Here is an 18,110-nt window from a genome sequence, read left to right as displayed (position 1 = left end):
ATCTTGGTGACCCTTGAAATGTTGGGTTCCCCTTCCTCAGCAGAGGCTGCAGGGGCTTGCATTATGCCACTGGATCCTCAAAGCTAACTGGGATTTATCAGTAAAATGGGCTTCAGGGGGAAGTTGGCTTGCCAGCTCCAGAAAGAAAAATAGCCAAAGTTTGCAATTTCCATGTGTACTTTTCTCTTAATGCTTTTAAACCATGCTATCATTTTTACTGATGACCACTTGTGGCTCAAGACTTTTATATTTATCATACACACAATGTAAGTCATATTTAACTCGTACACATTCCTTGTTATTCTTCTCGTATTTACCCTTGTACTTTACCTTACCTGTCTTAGAAAGCTTTTCCTTCAACCCGTCGCCTTATCCTTAACTCTAACCTTCTCACCTTTAACCTCTTTCCTCCCACCTTTAACTCACACCCTCTTACCTTTTATTCCGAAACTTTCCATTTTATTCACATCATCTGATCAGAATCCTTTTTACCGGACCTTAATCTTCCACCTTATCGCCATTAGATACCCACCATACCGCTTTAATCTTCCATCTTTAGCCGCTGCCCTCATACACTAATAACCCACCCACCCTCTTATGGCTCCTTTCCTTAGTATGCCAAGAAGACACTTTTATTGTCTTTGTGCTACTTGTACTGCAGAGGATATCATGATCTATGACTGTTCAATATATAAATAATCTCTAAGAAATTAAAAGGCTGGTGTTGCACTGGTGCTTGAATAAGATACAATCTTTCTTCACCCCGACTTTAACTTCTGGGTGTTTTTTCTCGCTAATACAGAGATCTTCAGCTGTGGTATTCGGGAGCCACAATCAATATTGGTTTTCAGAATATCCACATGAGATAAATTTACATACAGTGAATTAAATGAAAATAATTAACATATCCAGTGATGAACATAAAACTAGGTTGTGTGCAATTCACATAATTTAATTTGGGTTATTATCCGAAAATGTATGCAAAATTATGCAAAATGGAAATCTGACATTTAGCCCTATATTTTAGATCGAAAGGTGTCCATGCATCCATTTTTGATGTGAGGACACATTTTACGCTACAGAAAACATGTAACGTGGCAAATGGCATAATTTTGGGAATTTTGGGTAACAAGCGCAACTTGAAAATTTGGAAATTATGCAATATTACTTCGGTGTAATGAAACTTTTCGTGGCACTGCTCGAAACCCCAGCCTCATATAAGTGTCATGTGGTAAGAGCAACGGCCCTCTGACTTAACACCGTCCTTTCACCTTTAAACCCTGCTTTCCCAACTTCAGCCCAGGCCCATTCGCCTTTATCTCAAGACCAACCTTTAACTCCCACCCTGTGACCTGTAAAACAAATAACCTCGCTTCCTCCTGACTTCCTCCTGCCATGCGCAAAATACTGAAAGTGTTCCACTGAGCTTTTTATCTCTTTTTACTTCTACCTCGTATCTTTTCACTGGGCTAAAATCCCGTTCCGCTTGTGGAAATTGCTATAATTTGACATTTTCGCGTTCCGCGGAGAGCGCGAAAATGTCAAATTTGTCGCAATCCACATCTTACCGTAAATTTTTTTCTTGCTCGCGCTGTAAAAAAATACATTCTCGCGTGCACGCGATCGCCTTGCCTGAATCCCCGCGTTCGCCAACAATTTTTCCCGATCCGGTGTCGTTCTCCACGAGATGTTGGATTGTTGGTAGCCATTTGCGCTGTCTCGTGAAAGTTCGCGCCCGCATTAACGTCATTTGTCGCGCGATCACATTATTCGTCGCGCGATCACGTCTTTCTTCTCGCGATCATGCACCGTGAGAGTATGAGATGATTGAGATCTAGCGCCTGTGAGCAACCACATGGGTAAGTTGGCGAGCCGCAATCACACAGAAAATACCGCAAACGGGCGGTAAAAAAACTTCTGTGTCTTCGCGATATTTCCGCGTGTTTGCGGAGATTTTTTAACATTTTCGCGATAGTTTGCGAAAGTGAATTTCGCAAATTCCGCCCTGCCCCTACTTTTCACCTTTGACTTATGCCCTATCATTTTTTTACCCAAACTCTCTCTCACCTATCACCAGGGTACTCTCACATTTCACGTACAACCTTGCGTTTTCAGGTCGAGCCTACTAGTGCATGTGCTGTCTGTCGCAAGACACATTGTGGCCTTAACAAGAACAGGGAGGGGCGTTGAGGCTGCCCCTTGATTACGATTAGTTGTCTTTCCTGTCAGCCTCATTTGCCTGCTTCCAATTTGTGTCCCAGCTTGTCAATTTTGTGTTTGCCCTTCCAAGGAGAAGTGCCTCTCTACCATCGGTTCGTTTGGTGTCTGTGCTCATTGTCAGGGAACTATAATGTCTTTTTGGGCAGTCGCTGCATGTGAGTTCATGTGTTTCCAATCTCTCTCTCACTTGTGTTTTCCTTTCCCTACGTTGGACACAATGCACAGATGGAGCCTTCTGCTTCCACTTTTTTATACTGCTTTAACTATATTCTTGCTTTGTAAGTTGCCGTCTTAATTTAGAACAATATTGATTTTCATACGCACATGCACTGGCACTCTCTTGCTTCCACTGTGCACCGTGTGTGACTTACTTTTAGATTGCTTACACATATGTTTATACTTTGTTCCATTGCCTTTGTGTGTTCTGCCTATTTCAAGGTTCCCACTTCAAGGTGGTTTTGCTTCTCCACTGACCATCTGGAGTCACATACTTGTAATCAGACCCTTTAAGTCGGCTCCCTCCTGCTGGATTTGAGGCAGGCTGGTAGTAAACCTTTCTGAATAACATGTGCCCTTTGTTTCCCAGCACCTCTTCCCACTGTTACAAGATGGCAAATGCACACATTACACAGAGGTTATGTCAGCCACAGAAATCCTGCCATTTAGAGCATGGACTTTGTTGTGAAGTAATATTTATGAAGTAAGGACAACACGAAGGTAAGTTACAGTCCTTTATTCCTCACTCCTCTCTCCATCAATGCTCCGTGTCATCAACATTCTAAAGTTACCTTCAGGGACACGGGGCAAACCATATGCAGTAGGGGTGGTCCGGGAATGTACCAACTTTGGTCATATGTTTATGGTAACTTTCCCTGGGTAAATAACATGGCAATTATCCAGTAAATTAGGTACATCGTAACAGACTTTCAATTCCCTTAGCACTTACAGGGCTCATCCGACTGGAAAAGAAACCCTCAGTCCACCCAGTAAAGGGATATGGAGGTTGGTGGTTCTTAGCCCCAACGTGCTCACATTGAGAAGTGTTTTTACCAAAGTGCCCCCGGCACATGATAGAGCAAATATTTCAAAACTACATTACATGACACTTTATCGATTCAGACAAAAAAATCCTGAATGCGCCCATTGCACAAAATACACAAAGTAATACAAAAATAGAGACAAGCGAAGCAACAGCACTGTAAAAGTGTGCTTAAGAGAGTTAGAAAAGGAGAAACTACATTGCTAAATAGTTATAACTCTTACTAATAGATTTCATAACAAAGTTTCTTATGAAATGATGTTTTATTGTTCACGTAGGGTTGGAAACTAATGAATCTAAAGATGAGGCCGAACAGTTCTATTGCCTTTCATTGCAAATGCATTGTAATTAGTTTGTGGTGCAGTCATGCGATAAAATTAGCTAGGAAGTTGAAACTTACAGAGATAGTAGAGAACTTAATGATTTTAAAAAATTGAAATTATTTTCGTAAAATGGTTTTTAAGAATAATTTACATGTATGGATGTTGGACAATTTGAGGCAGTAGTCCATAACTAACGCTTATCAATTTTGTGTAATAATACATGGGTGAAAAATGTATTATTCTTTTATTATGAAATAACGATTTGATGCATTATATTTAATGCCAATTAAGTTTAATTCATTTAGAGCTGATGTAAGCATTTTAAGCTTCAAACGTGTTCTTCCTGGAGCAGAATTTGTTTTTCCCTTAGCAAACATAGTAATTCATTGACATTTATGCAAATGTTGCTTTATTTGTTCTGTGCATGCTTCAGCATACATACAAAGGACATTCTTTTGAAGTTCATGGTGGAATGACTCAGTGGAAAAATCAGCTCTCACCCAATGCCAAAATCTGTTACTTTGTAAATTTTCTACCGTTGACTAACCTGTGAGGCCCGGAAAGCCACGTCGTTCACATGAAATGCTTGGGAAAGAATGCATGAGTAACTAAATGTAGATTGTGACTACATACGTAAATTAATCATACAATGAACTGACACCATGTCTGTTAAGGTGTCATAAGTACTATAAAAGAAGAAACCCCAAAGAAGGGGCAATGCCATCATTTTTCTTTTCTTTTCAATGCAGGACGCCCATGTCTCAAAAGTTTTTTATGGAATAACACTCATTTAGTATTGGATCTCATCCTTTTCTCACAATGCCTAATTTTCTCTATCTTGAACTGCCCTTTTGCTAATGGTGATACATTCATTCAGTCAACTTGGAATTCTTCTTTGCTGAACAAATTGATTTTTGCTTCTTTTTAGCAATGCTCGTGGACTCGCCCTTAGAGGACTTTAAAAATTGATTCTTTTACCCATTTGCTTTGAATCTTTGATAGAACTGAACTATTCTTTTGCCTCTAATGGTGTAGGAAGCCTGTAAGCTCATGTCTTATGTTTCTTTAAACTATCCTCTTTGGATTTGAAATTCTGACTAAATGTGTGGTTTAAAAGTACATCTTTTAATAATTTTGACTGAGGTGCGTAAGAAATAGCTTATTTGTATCACTTTTGGGACATTAGTACAATAACTAACTATCTGAGTCTAGTATTGTTTCTTTATGTTCTTTATTTGAACTCTATTAAATTACTCTAAAAATCGTAATGAGTTGTAGGGAGTATCAGCGAATCTTTTAAGAATATCAGGTTCTGCTTCTTATAGTTTGATTGCAGTGGTAGAGCTTCTAGTTTGTATCATTTTAGTTAGACTTAAATTCTTTAGAATATTGGAACTCCCCATTGCGGTACTTTATTTTTACAGTATGGTCCTCAGAGTAGTGTATTTGAACCTTATTTCAAATTTGTGAGTTAGTCACCAATTAATGGTCCTCATTGGGTGACTGATGTTTGTGATTGGACACCCTACTTCCCACCCCTCCTATCGGCAGAGGAAGTCCATCAGAGGACCATTCTCCCTCTGTGGTTGGGGTAATGCTGTAATCCATCTAATGGCAGGGGGCCGAGTGCAGTTAGAGGGATAGATGAGTACGTAGTGAATTGGAAAGTTGAAATATTTATATTGCTTACGCTGGATCAAAAAACTTTGGTAGCAGAGCAATGGTTCGGCCTACAGAAGTCCGGCTTTAGGGTACCAAAAAGAAGGCGAAAATATTGTCAAAGTCCAAGAGCCCAAAATGTTTGTTCGGCAAAGTGAAGGATATGGCTTAGGGCAAGTTATTTATTACAATACATGGCGCAGTAACTTTCAAGTGCTACTAGGCTACTCACTTTATTGCTCCAGCATGCTATAAAAATAACTTATTTATATTTTGACACAGCAATGTTGGAATAGTATCGTAAAATTTGGATGCCATCGCATCATAATTGTGTATGCATCAAGCGACTATGCTGTGATCCATGCACATACACATGCTCACATGGCGGCCATCTTCAAATGATCAACAAGACTGCTGCCACACATGCACATGCATCACAATCCATTGGCACATCCACGTTGTGACATATGTTCTGATGCAGCGACGGCCCGTATAGGGCGTGTTACCGGGGTGGTGACGTGGGGCAGAGGAGGGGCATGGTGGGGGGTTGCAAAATGCGGCATACGGCCGATTGCAGGTAAGTTACGAAAAAAATATAATAAACAAATTTCGCAGCGCGCGCAACAAAATTAGTTTTCTTTATTTTTTTCGTAACTTACCTGCAATCGGCCGTATGCCGCATTTTGCAACCCCCCACCCTGCCCCTCCTCTGCCCCACGTCACCGCCCCGGTAACACGCCCTATACGGGCCGCCGCTGTTCTGATGTGCCAAGAACTTTAAAACAACCATTAGCCAATCAATTGCTGGCTCTTCTTTAAAGGCAAGACCTATTGGCTTTGCCAATGTATGTTTTTAACCTGCTTGCTTCTTAACATTGCACCCATGATGCTTTGCGTTCTTATCGCCATTTCAAACGCATTACTGGCAGACACAAGCATGCACATAGAACATGAACAAAGACTTACTGATCTGCAGGCGGCTTCTTGGAATAGCTGGAAAACAAACAGAAAGATAAATGTCAGAGATAAAGTTAGACACACGTCTCGTTTACAGACACTTTATATTTTAAATCGAGGCAGTGCTTTCGCGTTCGGCGCACTCTTCTTTCTCAGGCCTTATTTTGGAAAGTATCCTTCGGTGAATGTGCTCATAATTTGCTCTTTAAGAGGAACACTTGGAAAGCTGAACTTCCTTTACAATATTGCAGTACAGGCGATATTTTTGCCATCTGTTTTCCAGCCGAAAAACAGGCCTGGTCTCAGTTCTTGCAAAATAAGTTTGGAGACTAGAGCGATTTGCGGACGTTTTTATCCGGCATTAAGCTTGCAGTAATACACGAAGCCGTCCAGCTTCCCTCCACAACATGGTGAGGAAAAAGAGTTCTTTAATGTTTTCAGTAGTGCCAGGGGGTTGTAAAAAGACTCGTGGTGCCCAGAACTAGAGGCAAATACAGCCCGCTGCCAGTAAGAGGTACCTTACCTGAACAATGCAATCAATGCCCGGATTATATTATTTTTTTATTTTTTCCTTTGATTTGGTTTTCCTCAGAGTTGGAGCGTGGCGTCGCTTGGTGCTCTAGACGACTACATATTTTGCCTATGATTGACTGCCCCTTCCCATGTCGTGAATTAGATGCCATATTGGGAAGATGGTCTTTGACCGGTGGAAGCAACAAGGTACTAGCCCAGTAACTCCCTCTTTGGGCTCATGGCAGTGCCCACCAATGTTATGTGTTGGCCACCTATCTGTTACTGAATGCCTAGCAGCAACTTTACGTGTGTCTCCTCTAACTGCTATTAATCAGTCTAATCTCACAAACAAGTATGGCTGTTGGCTCACTTATTACACCTAATGGCTCGCGTATTGCAAATCTGATTGCACATCCACAAACCTAATTTCACACGAACTAAACAAGACTGAAGTTCGCTCACTAATCAGTCTATTTGCAATATATCCAAGTAGTCGGCTAGATAACATGACCCTTGGCTACATTCCCATTAACCCATCGGGTTGTAACTTTTCTAAACAACCTCAACGCATACTCACTAATGCTTTGACATGTAACTAACTAGGCTCGCAATGTGGTAACTGTGGGCTTCTTCGTATCCCGGAAGCAGGTAAATCAATATTCCACACATGGAGTTCTGCATTGTACATCTATATTCCTCAGCATACAATCTCACGCTGCTCTCTGATTACGTCATAACCATTATTAAACACACCTTAACACCTCCAAACGAGTTACGTACTTCCTCTCCTGAGTCCTCCCAGAACTGAAACGGTCCAAGCACACACAGTCTCATGACACTACATCTCCCCCTTTGTTAAACAAAAAGTACAAACAACAATTATATTATATTTCTTCGATGAGTCATCGAGGTGCTCGCACTAGTCGATCAAATCAATTGATACGGAGTGTTTGAGATGCACTCTATTCAGGCACCAAGGGTTCAGGTTATGATGCTTGATCTGTACTGTCAGGCAGAACGGCCTCATCGGTAGGCGTAGGAGCTGAAGATCACATGGGAAGGGGTGTAAAATGTGACAAGTCCTGTTTGATGGACTGCCCGGGACAATGTGCAGTGACTACGTGTCCTTTGCACGCCACAGCCCTCAAAGGATCGACACCAAAAGGAGTGTCTGTTTTCTGCGCTTTTGCTTCTGCCTAACCAGGACTCTAAGCCACCTTCATTGAAGACTGTCTCCTGGGCTCTCCGATGACGATTGGTATATGTCCTCTTCTTGCATTTTCACGAAGTGTCAGTGACATGAACCGTGTCAGTACTCATGGATCAGTCTGCTGTCCATTGTAGTATTTTGGTTCCGATGGCTCTCCCAAACAGCAAGGTGGCGGGGCTTGTACCTGTTGTGGAGTCAGGAGATGAACGATAAGCACGGGGTTTGTTACAGGGCATGCGTCCATTCAATCCCGTCAAGGGATGCTCACTGAATAACCCTTTTGAGGGTAACCATAAAACTCTCAACGTCACTATTTGCTTGGGGCCACAGAAGCGCACTCTTTTGATGCTTGACATTCATTTTAAGAACTCTCTGAACTCTTTGCTGTTGAACGTCGGTCGGACTGTTGTCAGATTTGAGAATGGTGGGGATTCCCTAAGATGCAAAGATGTTGTCCAGCGACTCAATGACTTTGTCATGGGTTGTTGTTGTCAAACCTTCTACCAAAGGGAAACGTGAATATTCATTAATGACTACAATGAGATAATGTCCGTTCCCTATGGGCCTGAATCAACTGCAATCCTTTCCCAAGCCTTCGAAGGAAGGTCAGACATGATCAGTGGATGTTGAATCTGGGGAAAGGCAGTTGCAAAGATGGCACTCTTTAAGTTCTCTCTCAATCCGCTCATTTAAGGGCAGTGACCAGACTCGGTCTCTTAGGGCTCTTTTGATAGCTACAATACCATGGTGTCCTTCATGGGCTAGCTCAATGACCTGTTGTCTCAGGCTCTCAGGTATGACAATACTTGAGCCTCTCAATAAAACACCTTCTTTAGTAATAGACAGTTCATCTTGTACATTTTTGAATTTCTGAAATTCAACATTGTCAACAAGAGGTTGAAATCTCGGTTTCCAGGATTGTGCCAGAATTATCTCTTTGAGAATATGCATATTCCTATGAGCATTTGTAGCCTCAATAATCTGTTTGATTGATATGGCTGCTGGTGTACAAGACTTCTTTATGAAGTTGATGTACTCCTCAGCTGTCTTGGATGTTGAACTGTGATGCTTTAGTGGTACTCGTGAAAAATAATCAGCAGGGTTCTGGTCTTTACCCGGCTTGTGTATGATTATATGACCGCAGTTTCAGACCTGACCTCTAAATGCGAAGGGGAATTCAGATTTCTGAAGATGCTGAGTAGCTCTTGGAGGTCTGTGATGATAGTGAATCATTTTACATACAGAAACACATGTTAAAGCCAGGTTCTCCTTCTCAAGGCTAAGAATAGGCACGTTCGGTGTCAGACAGGCTCCGACTGGTATAGGCTACAATGTGTCTCTGAGCACTCGGATGACCATTATGTTGAGCAAGCATTGCCTCCAGCCCCACCGCACTCGCATCCACTGTGATGTCAGTATGTAGTTTGGGGTCAAGTAGTCCATCTTGTTGCATTCACAATTGCATGTTTTATTCCTTTGAAACTTTAATCACATTCAACAGACCATTGGAATGGGTCATTCTGTTTTGTCAACTCTCTTAATGGAGCACTTACAGTAGCAAAATCATGAATGTACCTTGAGCACTAGCTGGCCGTACCTAGAAAGAATTGCAGTATGGTGACATCTTGCGGGGGAAAGTAGCTGAAGGTGCTTTTAATTTGTCAGGGTCAGGAGCCATTCCCCCATCAGAAAATATGTGTCCAAAGAATTTAAGTTTGGCCTTGTGAAACTCACACATTGCTGCATTCAGAGTAAGACATGTATCAGCAAGCAATTGGCACACTTGTGTAAGAGCCTTGTCATGCTCCTTTCGTGTCACTCCAAATACCGATGTCTTCACTGTAATTAAAAGCATTTGTGACAGGTTGAATTATTCATCGTATAGCATCCTGAAATAGTTCTGCGGATAACGACACTCCAAAACTCAACCTTTTATATCTGAACAAACCAACATGAGTTGAAAAAGTGGTGATGTACCTGCAATTCTCTTCCAACTTGAGTCCATAATATTCCTTGTTCAGGTCAATACGGGAGAAAACTTTGGCAACATTCAGTTGCATGATCATGTCCACTATGTGTGAACCAGGATTTTTTCTCTCTCAATTGCTATGCTGGCCAGGAGCATATCAACACAGATGTACAATGCACCCTCACTGTTCTTATTTGGCACCACTACTATGGGCAACACACATGACATAGGACGAGTGCAGTGCTCAATGATGCATTGCATCAACAGCGTTTCTATTTTTTTCTCAACGGCTTCTTGCACGTGGAAAGGGACTCTGTGGTGCTGCTGGGCAGCAGGGCAATTATCCTCATTGATGTGAAGTCACACTTTCATTGACTTCAGCCTTCCCAGGCCTTGAAATAACAACGGATATTAGCTCACAACTTCAGATTGAGTGTGGGAGTTGTAATGGATAGGTTTCAGTCCCATTTCAGCAGCAGTGGCAAAGCTGGGTAGGCAAGCACTGAACGAAGCTTCTTGAAGAACATGAAATGAAGCTTGCACAGATACTGCTTTATGTCTCAAAGTTGCTGTGAATGACCCTTGACTCAGCAACGGTTTAGAAGATGCCTACGTGTATAATTTTGTGTTTGATGGGTGGAGATGTGGCACAGGAGATAAGGTGTTGACCTTCTCACCTGGCATGATGTTAATCGATGCAGCACTGTCTATAACAAACGTTTTGGAGCAACCATTTAATCTTGTGGCAATGCCCAAATTAGTTTTGCAGTTGCGTTTGATGGTTTGCTTTTGTCATTGATACTTCCTTGCAGGCAGCCAGACCTAGTGGTGCCTATTGTTTGTCGGTTGATGCCATCAGCACACATTCATTTTCCTCACTGGCACTGGATAGTGACGTTGACAAGCCTAGGATGAACTTGACAATGATCGACTTCAGTTTCTACTTGTAGTAATTGATGCTGCCTTTTAGGTCGAGCCTAGGCAGCGCATGCACTTCTCTCCGAGCCATGCTGGATTGGAGTATGCCCACTCTCCGCCCAAATTTGACATTGACTTGTGTCATTGTCCTTCTTAAATGCTGGCTTCTGATTTGTTATTAGGCTTGTTAGTCCCTCCTTAGTACCACCTTGTCTTCATTTGTAACCTCCCATGAGGACTGGCACTTTTACTTTGGTTGTTACACGGAACGTCTCCTTTAGTTTGTAAGCACTATTTTCTTTAATGAGTTTCTCTTACTCCAGGAGGGCGGCAGGGTCTCTCGTGGCAGTTGTGACCACTAGCTTGTTTATTTAATTTGGGGCAAACGGGTAGCTCTTCAGGGGCCATGGGAGACAGTAGGGGGCAACTCAGCGATGGCTTCAAGCATTTGGAATCTAATAGGTCTCGCAAGAGTTTAAGCTATTGGCATTGTACATAACAATGCCTTTTTTTATGTTTTAAAAACCAAAACATAAATAAAAGGCATTGTCATTTACGATGCCAATAGCTCAAAATCGCAGGAGACCTATTGCATTGCAGATGCTTGTTTGTTTTGGAGACTTGGTGAGAAGGTTTCTGGAACTTTCTGACTGCCATTTTGCCTTCTCTCTGTGGCACAGTTAGTTTCTCTTTTGCTCGGCAGACTATTATGAAGTGGTTCTCCTTACCGCCGCCTTTGCACATCTGGCCTATGGCAGGACATGTGTCTTCATGTGGATATGAAAACCCATATTTGAAACACAACATTTTTCCTTTTGTAGATGGCGACATGCAAGAGTCTACTCAGTTTTTGTCCTTACTTTTCATGGCCACCGCTGATTAATTTTTCACAGTTCCAGCTTCATGTCAGCTGCATGTCGATCCACTCTTACATCGGCCCTGGCAGCCATTAGCACTTTCTCTAAACTGAATGTCTCTCTCAACATGCGTCTTCTAAAGGAGTCTGAAAAACAGCCATTGATAGCTCGAAGACTTATGGCTTCTTCATCATCAAATTCACTAAATATGCAATGCTTGAGAACCACACCAAGTCCTTTAACAAACTCGTCCAACATTTCACCACCTTGAAGTCACGCTTGATTGAAAATGTACCTTTCATAGTCAATGTTCTTCATCAGATTGAACTTGACTTCCAACACTTCCTTGACTTAGCAGTAAGATATATTGCATCAGCTTTGGATACGATTTTCTTATCATCTACTTCTTTTAGAGCATCTATGAAATCAACAAATTTCTTGATCTATGCAGTCCATCTGGCACCAATATTCTGCTTCTTGGCGGTGTCGAATGGTGGTCTGAAATACGGCTGCACCGTACTTCGCATTCTTTTTGACTGCCGTTGAGAGTATATGCTGTTCAGGTGACTGCAGCTGTTCTTTTGGGCTGGTATTTCCTGCAAGCACTGGCCATGTACTTGTGTCTGGGTCATTACACCAGGTCAGCGGTCATAAGGTTGCATCTTCTTTCTTGACGGTAAGCAGTAGCTCTGCCTCTCGTACTTGTTCATAACTGCTTTCTGCATTGTGCCAGGTTATGGCTGTTTCTATTGTGTTTCGCTCTGTATCAGTGATGGCTCTGTGTAGACAGCGGTGCAGAATTTCTTCTTGGCCTCACCAGTGAGTTTGTGGCAGTCTTTCAAATGTGCTTCTCTGCAGGGTCTTCAACTACTTCGAGAGTTGTATGTGAGCTGGGGCAGGGCATCAATTTCACACTCACCAACTCCAAACTGTTTCTCATCGAAATAGTCGCATGTAATACACAGGAGGAGTTTGTGGTAGCATTGCAAACTTCCAGGGAGAGCAGTGTTGTTTCTTCGGGGCACAGATCCCGCACTTGTCACCAGTTGTAGCATCTTCCCCTGCCCCGGGGCACGCAAATCAATACGCCACACTTGGACCTCTGGATTGTACGTCTTTATTCCTCAGCATACAATCTCACTCTGCTTTCTGATTACATCATAACTGGTAATAACCACACCTTAACACCTCCCAACCAGGTGCGTACTTCTCTCCTGAGTCCATCCAGAACCCCAAGGGTCCTACACACATCTTCTCATAACCCTACAGTAACTAGCCAGTCTGGACGTGCACTCACCCACCAGTCTACCCATCTGTCCAATAAACAGTCTAATTGTGTGTTCATCGGCAAGCCTGACTATACATCCATTAGCCAACTTTGCTGACTGCCTAAAAATCTTTCTGCCAGTATTCTCACATTACACTCAAATGGCATGCTGTCTAACTAGTCAAGCTGTAAAGACACTGACCACTTTGGAGTTGTTGATACTAATCTGATTGACTGCACACTCACTCCCTTGTCTGACTGTATTCTCACTAAACCGGTTTAACTGTAGGCTCTCAAATCATCCTGACTACATTCTCACTAACATGTATAACTGAATGATGTGTAATCAATCTTCTAAGCACTCATTACCCAATAATTCTGCACAGTCACCCACAAGTATGACTGCACAATCATTACCAATCAACCTGCATACTCACTAAACATCTGGCCTTACACCTGGTGACTCTGGCTTCTCTAACCACATCTGCTGCCACCTCACTGGCAGCTGTGCCTTGCCAGTATGTTTGTACAGTCACATATCACTCTATTAACACATGTAGTGACAAGTCTGTCTGTAGTCCACAAACCGCCTTGCATATATATTCATTAGACAAACTTGCCTTACACTCACTAACTGATCCAGCTATATTTTCAGTGAATATCATGGCTGCACGCTCACTAAACTGTCTTACTTAATGCCATCCTAGTTGAATGCTCACTAGACTGCACACTCACAGACCAGTCTCTGTGCTCACTAACTTATCTAATGTAGCATTTACTACCACGTCTGCCTGCCCCATGTCTCATACGCGTGTCACTAACATGTCATTGTATATTAACTAGCCTGGCAGTATATTCACTGATATACTGGTAGCACCCATGTTACCTTGTTTGCTACCGCCTTTACCATACGCTCACTCACCAGTCATGCTGCACACATACAAGCCAGTCTTACTCTAAGCTTACAGGTCTAGCTTCAGATTACTGAATGCAGTTGAAGCTACTTGAAACTGGTAAACAGCATTTCTGCTAAGGAATGGGGCATGAAAGCTGCTCACACTCTTCTATTACAAGTGAAATATTTAAGTAATACAGGCTCCCTGGTAAGTCTTATAAAAGAAATGCACATTAGTGGATTTACTAATCAGCCAGACTGCACTCTCACTAATCGGTCTGGCAGCAACCTCACTAGGCAGTCTGTATGTACACTGGCTGATTACAGGGCGCTTAACTTTAGTACTTTACATTATGGACCCAACTTTTCTGCTTGTATGGACCATCAACAGCCTGGCGCTCCCCGTAGGCTGTGCGCCCATACTCTGTAAGAAGCCTTAATATAGGCTCAATCGCCAGTCCTGTATGCTGAGCACAGAATGCATGTTGTACAAGTTTTTAAAACAAGTCATGAAGCTAGCCCTAGCATCCTTTAAAACCTGGAAGGGTGACATGACACTTGTTTGCCTCCTGGGGAACAGGCACCGCCATACCGCTCGTTACCTTACACCATTAGATGTGCGCTTTCAACTGAGCAGAACACTTCAGATTAGAGAAGTGTGAAGGTATTCAACATTTCAGAGTAGATGAGGTAAAACACTGAGTGGGCTTGCTGGAATCTGAACCCGCAGCTATGGGGTCAAATGGAAATTCCTGCAGTGAATTCATTAGACCAGTGATCCACCAGAACTGGCAGCAGATGCACCCCCCCCCCCCACACCCCAAGACTTGCGCTGTCCCCCACCATCACACCCTCACCACTGACCCTGTGCCCACTTCCCTCCTCTCTGTACCTCGTAGGCCTACCATGTTGTTTCCATTTTATATCTCATGATGTCACCCCCCACAATACAGCCGGTACTCTGAAATGCAGAGTTCTGCTCCTACCCAACAGACACAGTCGTGTGAACTTGGGAAATGTTGCTACCTTCACAGATGGAAAGGTTTCCGGATACACCCAACTTTGCAGGCACAGTAAAAAAAATTGCACAAGGCCTTGGAACCCACAGAGTGGATTGCTTGTTGATGTTGGAATAATCCTTTATAAGGACCTTTTGCCCCCAAGTGTGAATGAGGGTTGTCTCTAGGCTTGATTTCAGGTTGTGCGCTAGTTGGCGACCCTTTGACCAACGTCCTGGGGTGCTGCACTTGAAGAAAGGTGCCAGTAGGGGAGACACGACTGCCCCGGAAGCAGTTGGTGTGTAGAAGGGATTTCCACCAGGGGGCTTTGCCTGGGATGGGCCTACCTTGGAGAACCCATTCCCAGATTCATTTTCTCCAGTATCCATTGAGATGGGTCTTAAGAACTCACTCTGTAAGAGAGACCAGTTAATAATGGCCCTCATATGACACTCAGGCACTAGGAGTCTTTAATTCTGAGGTAACAAGGGGTTCCTGAACCAGATACATTAGATGAAGGCCCACATTCATGCTTGTATGAGTTCCATTCAAGGCTAGCTATGGTTGAAGGAGACACGCAAATACATTTTGAACATTCCTTATAGGCGAGGCACCGGTGAGCCCACTCCAGTACAGGTTACTAACAGACACGGAAAGGCCCCTATGAGCAGATGTGGCTTTTTAAAAAGCAGGGGCTAATTTACAGAGTCTGAACATTTTCTTAAAATAGTGTTACCTGCATTGCAGGTTTGGACAATCCTTCCCTTCTGCACATGTGTAATTTACTTTGAGGAGAGAGCAGGAAGAAAGGAATACCACTTAGTGTGTGTTTCTGTGGATTGCCCCCTCCCCGCCTTTTATCTGCATTTTTCACCATTTCAGTGTTGCCTCTCTTTACCCACAATTCCTCATCCAACCCTCTGGGAGTAAGGCCTGCTGCTGTAATCATTGCTGGGCCTGGGTAAGGCTAAGCCTCAGAGTATGTTGTGAACATTTCCTCTGCCAGTCTAAAGAGCGGCCTACCAGCTGCACTCCCAAAACACCGAGGTCTTCATGGCGCAAAGTTAGGTTCCCTCTCCCAGCACCCCACCATTGTGCCATGAGAGTAACAGGGGAGGAGGGGAGGAGTCGCTTGGCAGGAAGATTGGTTTTAATGGCAGAGGTTGATAACCAATCAAAAGTCACCCAGTGCCACTTGTCCAACAGGAAGTGAGTCACACGGTGGGAACAGTCTGGAGTTTGTAGGAAACCACAACAGCTCTGGAAGTTTCGCAGAGGTCTTATGACATTACCATCCAGCCAGAGGGCCTTTAAGTCCTGGCAAGTGAAGCAACGATACATTGTGACTGTGTGGGGGCTGGTGGGTCTGAAGAAACTCAATTGGGTGATATCTATGAGCGAAGACGCAGCCCTTTACTTCAGAATTTCTTTAGGCTCAAATTTCATTGTGGATGACAGTTCACTGACATCAAAGAGTCACTTTAAGTATGTGGTAATTTTGTCTTATCAAAAACCATCGAACTTCCTTGAGAGGCAACAAAATTTGTGTAAATGTAATGACGCAGAGAAGACAACTTGAGCCTTCCTCTGCAGGCGTCATGTGTTTCAATGAATACAATCACCCTATAGATATCATTTGTAGGACACCAGTTGGATTGAATAAGACAATCAATTACGTCACTACATATGACACGACATACAGGGAAACACAGTTTGATATCCCTTGATGGGCACTGCTAAACCATGTAGGACCAGGAGCAGACAACAACCCCATCCCGGATCTGGGAAAGCCCCCCCACCTTACTGATGGGCCCTCATGCAAGCCCACCACTGAAGTCCACCGCTCAATGAGGGTCCTGCTGTTTCAAGCTGGAACCCACTCCCATAGCTGCTAATGGCTACCCTGGGAGTGGGTGAAGTCAGCCCAGAGGTGCAGCGATGGCCGCGGTAGGTGATGTGGGCAACGCAATTCAGCATGTATTAAACTTTGAAATGGCAGGCGGAAGAACAAAGATGATGTCCACCGCAAACATAACAAATGAACAGCTGAGGCAATTCCGACTTTGTAAGGTCTACTACCAACCCCCCCCCCCCAGCATTAATGCACATAGTTGTGGGATATATATTCTGCATGTGTTGGTCTGCACTATATTAAGAACCTGTAATACATGAATGAATGGTTAGATAAATACAATTCTGTAATGAGATTCCAGATGTAACTATGGTTGAGAAGGAAACTGAGAATTACCCAAATAGAAGCAGAGTCAGGTACAGGCAGAGGCGGAGGAGGAGACCAACTACAGCTGCTAAGGGGGGGAGGGGCGAGGCTCTGAGGAAGAGGGGTGCCACGGAAGGGTCCTTCGACTTGGATAGGACATTGGTACGGCCCAGGATCCCAGCTGGGGGGAGGGGACCCGGCACACTAAAAGGGTGTTGGGACTGGGGAGGCGGGTGCTCAGGCACCGTCATTCTCCAACCTTTGCCAAAAGGGGTCATTTTCCTCGTCAGCCTTCGTCTCCGTCCAGCCAGCTCGGTCCTTCGAGGCCTGCGAGTACCAAAACTGGGCGGCGAAGTTCATAATGAACTGCCCCCACTTAAAGACTGTTCTAGAGGGTGTTTCTGCCAAGGTCAAAGGGCCTTTCGGAGTGAAGAGCTGGCACCAACGTCCGCCGCTCGACCCTGGGACTGGGAAAGGAAAATTGAGCGCTCGGCCCTGGCCTATTTAAGGGGATTAAGTCAGAAGCCGACCTGTCCCTGCCAATTTGAGTCAGGTCCCGGCTTACGCTAGTGACGGCCGGCGAGCCGCGCGCTGCGAGCTTTAAGTGAGCTATTTACAGAGCCTGCAGCCCTCTCTCGCCGACTGGACAGCTTTAAATCTAAAATAGGACTTCATTTATCTTCGCAGCCTTTCAGGCAGCTTTCAGCTAAGTGAAATGAGTGACTGTACCTGCCACTGGCGCGGCCTACGTTTGTGAATGCAAAACTACTGTGTGCCCTTGACTCGCACCGCTGCGCATGCTGGTACTGGCAGTCCTAATTTTCCTTAAAAGACTAGCACACCCTAGAATCCATTAACGGATATTATTATACCAAAGCTGGGTCTTAAAATATTCATGTGAGAACCGGACAAAGTATCACGCTACACCGAGGAGGACAGGACCACGGGTGGGTTTTAAAGTAGCGAAAGCGTATTTTATTTTATCACCATGAACTTGTAAGGTATCCAATTTGTAAGGTACTTCCAAGTTTAACTTGTCTTTACATTTTGCATATTAGGCGTTGAAA

At 43.7% G+C, this 18,110-nt stretch overlaps 1 protein-coding gene across 2 annotated transcripts in view; it reads right to left on the bottom strand.

Annotated features, from left to right (window-relative positions):
- Window positions 1–17,511, bottom strand: part of LOC146867392 (uncharacterized) — a 171,780-nt gene extending 154,269 nt beyond the window's left edge. Inside the window, exons 1-2 of one of the 2 annotated variants that reach the window (XM_085605077.1) lie at window positions 17,074–17,511; window positions 6,208–6,234 (exon numbers count right to left, since the gene is read on the bottom strand). In XM_085605077.1, the coding sequence (XP_085461203.1) occupies window positions 6,208–6,234; window positions 17,074–17,321 (275 nt within the window). In that variant the 5' untranslated portion in view covers window positions 17,322–17,511. The remainder of the gene's footprint in view (window positions 1–6,207; window positions 6,235–17,073) is intronic. The other variant, XM_085605083.1, reaches the window with a different exon arrangement.
- Between the last annotated feature and the right edge of the window lie 599 nt (window positions 17,512–18,110).

Source organism: Triturus cristatus, chromosome 1_2 (genome assembly GCF_964204655.1).
Source record: "Triturus cristatus chromosome 1_2, aTriCri1.1, whole genome shotgun sequence".
In the NCBI taxonomy this organism is placed as follows: domain Eukaryota; kingdom Metazoa; phylum Chordata; class Amphibia; order Caudata; family Salamandridae; genus Triturus; species Triturus cristatus.
This window is presented reverse-complemented; position numbering and strand designations above follow the sequence as displayed.